The sequence below is a fragment of the Dichomitus squalens genome (assembly GCF_000275845.1).
Source record: "Dichomitus squalens LYAD-421 SS1 unplaced genomic scaffold DICSQscaffold_251, whole genome shotgun sequence".
NCBI classification, from domain to species: Eukaryota; Fungi; Basidiomycota; class Agaricomycetes; order Polyporales; family Polyporaceae; genus Dichomitus; species Dichomitus squalens.
Genome location: NW_006767133.1, coordinates 1 through 3,031, shown reverse-complemented (window position 1 = coordinate 3,031; position 3,031 = coordinate 1). Strand labels below are relative to the sequence as shown.

Here is a 3,031-nt window from a genome sequence, read left to right as displayed (position 1 = left end):
GTTCAAGTTTGGTACAGGTGCGTATGCCAGTGGGCAGTCGAGGCCTCCAGTAGAGCAGAAGCAAGGTTTAGAATGGTGGGGGAAATACAGCAGCGTAGAGGATAGACCGCATTTGGCGGGAAGCGATGGAGCCGGACGAGGTGGTGGCGGACAGAGAGCATGTCGCGAGTCGGATAGGCGACCAAGAGACTTGTGTTCGCTGCCACTGGCTATTGCATGTCAGAGCTCTGCTGTATTCGTAATGAGATATATTGCATGATATTCTACTGTATTCTACTGTACTGTACACGACCAGTCTGCCTCAAATCGTCTCCCTCGCCTGACTCCGCGGAAGGCCCAGATGCGCTCCCTCGCCGCCGACACCCACCTGTGAGTCCCCGAGTGCTCTCCCAGTGCTCCTTAGATCCCAAAACGACGTCAATGCCAGTCTCTCCATCTGGCACAAAGCAATCTCGGAGCGCCCGCTTCTCCTTGATCTTCTGGTGGATCGGGCTGACGACGGAGGGGGAAGGTTCGTGAGGAAGCGTGATAGACGATGAGGCGTGCGGTGGCATGACGTACCTCTCAACTGTGCACATGAAACGCGTGCCTGTGGATGTCTCGTCAGTACACTACAGCTGCAGCTCCGGACCGGAGTACACACCCATGTTCACACCCTGCGCGAGCAGAGAGTCATTGTGAGCCGGATTCGTCAGAGCGGACGGAGTCGGAGATAGCTGTGTTGCGTGCCACTTACACATGCTCCGAGTGCCAGTGCGGATGCCAGGCCTCGACCATCAGCGAAGCCTCCGGAGGCGATGAACGGGATATCAAGCTCTTGCGCAGCGCGCGCGAGCTGGCGACGTGCGTGTGGTCAGCACCACATCCTGGCACGCCATGAACGAGACGTCGTCGTACCAGGACAAGTCCGCCGATGTCCTCTTCTCCGGGGTGGCCCGCGCCTGAGGGCAATGTCAGACGATACTGTAGCGGATTCGGAACGCGTGTCCTCACATTCGAATCCGTCGATGCTCAAGGCATCAACACCGAGACGCTGCGCAGACTGTTTGCAGGTCAGTATTGGTATTGCACTGTTACATGTGGCCCGGACGGACCTTGGCATGTCGGATCGTCGTGCACTTGTGGATCACGATGCAGCCCTTTGACTTGAAGTATTTGATGAGAGGGCCCGCTAGGGAGGATTCAGCACAAGCGACCGTCCAGACACGACGAAGGCGCGACGTACGGTTGTTACCCGCGGTCTCGAATATCCGGACGCCCTCTTCGACTGCCGCACGTGCATAGCCTTCGTAATCTGGCGGGGTGATGCTGGGCAGCAGAGTGATGTTCACGCCGAAGTTGTTCTTCGTGAGCGTCCTCGTCTCCTGGATGGCCTTCCGGAGCGCATCCGGAGAAGGCTGGGTGAGGGCGGTGATGACGCCTGTTTGCAGAGAGGCCGTATTAGCATGGGTTCACTGCTTGAACGAATGCGATCCGGGCGATTATGAGCCGGGCAAGAAGAGCTGATGCGCAGTGGTTTGAGCTAACCGCCCCGTCTGCTCTTCGGCCCCAGTACTGTTCCTCACACGGACGAGCTACATGGGTGTAGCCCTCGCTAGAGCAGTCGCTGACACGTGCGCAATATGGAGCTAAATACGTGTCAACGAGGCTCCAATGCAACCATAAAATACGGCACGACGGTGCAATAAGCTCCATACTCCGGGGTCGTCCCAACAGTAAGGGAGCGAGCCCAGCTCCATCCCACAGTATCTGGGAGGGTCTGTTCTAGGGACGGACAAGGGTCTCCCCGTGCGCGTAATGACCTGATTCTTACTCATACACGCGCGGGTCCATACCTGAGTAGGTCGGGTACAGGTTCACGTCAGGTACGGGTCACAGGTCGGGTCGATGGAACCTTGACTCGTACCCGTACCCGAACGGGTATATGCCCGGACCCGAGGGGGCTTTACCCGACCCATGTCCATCCCTAGTCTGATAGACCTTATTCGTTTGGGTCCACTGGTTCTTCCCAGTGCTATCCAGCCTCAAAGCTGGTACAGCCCAAGGAATAGTGCTGTTGCATTACAACTAATGCGTAGACTGGCGGATTTGGACGTGTGCGAGACGTCCGGGGCACATGCACGAATATATGACGGAGACACTACATACCTAGCCCCCCCGCATTTGACACTGCCGCGACCAGCTTGGGCACGCCGACCCTGTGAAACAATCAATTAGCAGTTTTATCGAGTATATGATGGCATGGTTGCTTACCATTGCATGCCTCCTTGTACCACGGGCCTAACCGTTGTACGTGTTCAATCCGAGCTATCCTGCCACCAAATCAGAGTGGTTGGAAACTTACACTCGGATGCCGAGCAACTTTGTGAGTTTCGTCTCTATAGGCATACTGGCAAGCTGGCTACGTCTGGAGGTGTGTGTGTGGAAGAGAGGGTAGAGGTGTCAGAGTGAGCGAGATGAAGCAGGTACCCCGGATTGTTGGACACCGGAGCCTTGTACATGTGCCCCGCAAGCGACATGTGTTATCCCTTTCTCCGAGCTTACCGGGGCGCCAAAGTCCCGCCTTCTGCCCCGCCGGTTGCCCAATATGGCAGCAAAATCTGTGACCCGACGGCCGATCCCAGGTCATCGCGCGCAACGGCGGCATCGCGCCTTGAACTCGCTCTCGCTGCTGTCACAGTGAGCGTGGGCGGGCCACTGTGGCAAGGATCGCGCGCAGACTGTATGTCGCTTTCGCTTACTCGACGTTGTACGCACTCGGGCTGGTCGAGAGTGCAGCCGTCTCTATTCGCCCACGTGTCGAGCTTGCGCCGACATCGTTTCCACGTCCGCTGTGAGGTCTGCTCAGCTCCCGCTCGCTCAGCTCCCGCTCGCTCAGCTCTCTGCACAAGCCGCGCCCTCTCCTCCGCTCACACTGCACCCCCGTCCTGCCCTCCGCCCGCTCCCGCCGCGCTCTCCCCGCCGCCCATCCCCCTCAGCCATCTGGTCCGCACCGCCTGCGTCTGCAACCTCGACATATCCCCACTTTGTC

The 3,031-nt window shown here is 58.2% G+C and overlaps 1 protein-coding gene across 1 annotated transcript; it reads right to left on the bottom strand.

Annotated features, from left to right (window-relative positions):
* Nucleotides 1-263: 263 nt before the first annotated feature.
* DICSQDRAFT_73966 (inosine monophosphate dehydrogenase) lies at nt 264-2,388 on the bottom strand (the record flags this gene model as incomplete). The annotated part of the gene is made up of 10 exons (XM_007371759.1): nt 264-492; nt 562-611; nt 737-835; nt 898-941; nt 994-1,042; nt 1,095-1,171; nt 1,226-1,420; nt 2,149-2,198; nt 2,254-2,280; nt 2,345-2,388. The coding sequence occupies 10 exons, from the start codon at nt 2,386-2,388 to the stop codon at nt 264-266; spliced, it is 864 nt and encodes a 287-aa protein (XP_007371821.1).
* Between the last annotated feature and the right edge of the window lie 643 nt (nt 2,389-3,031).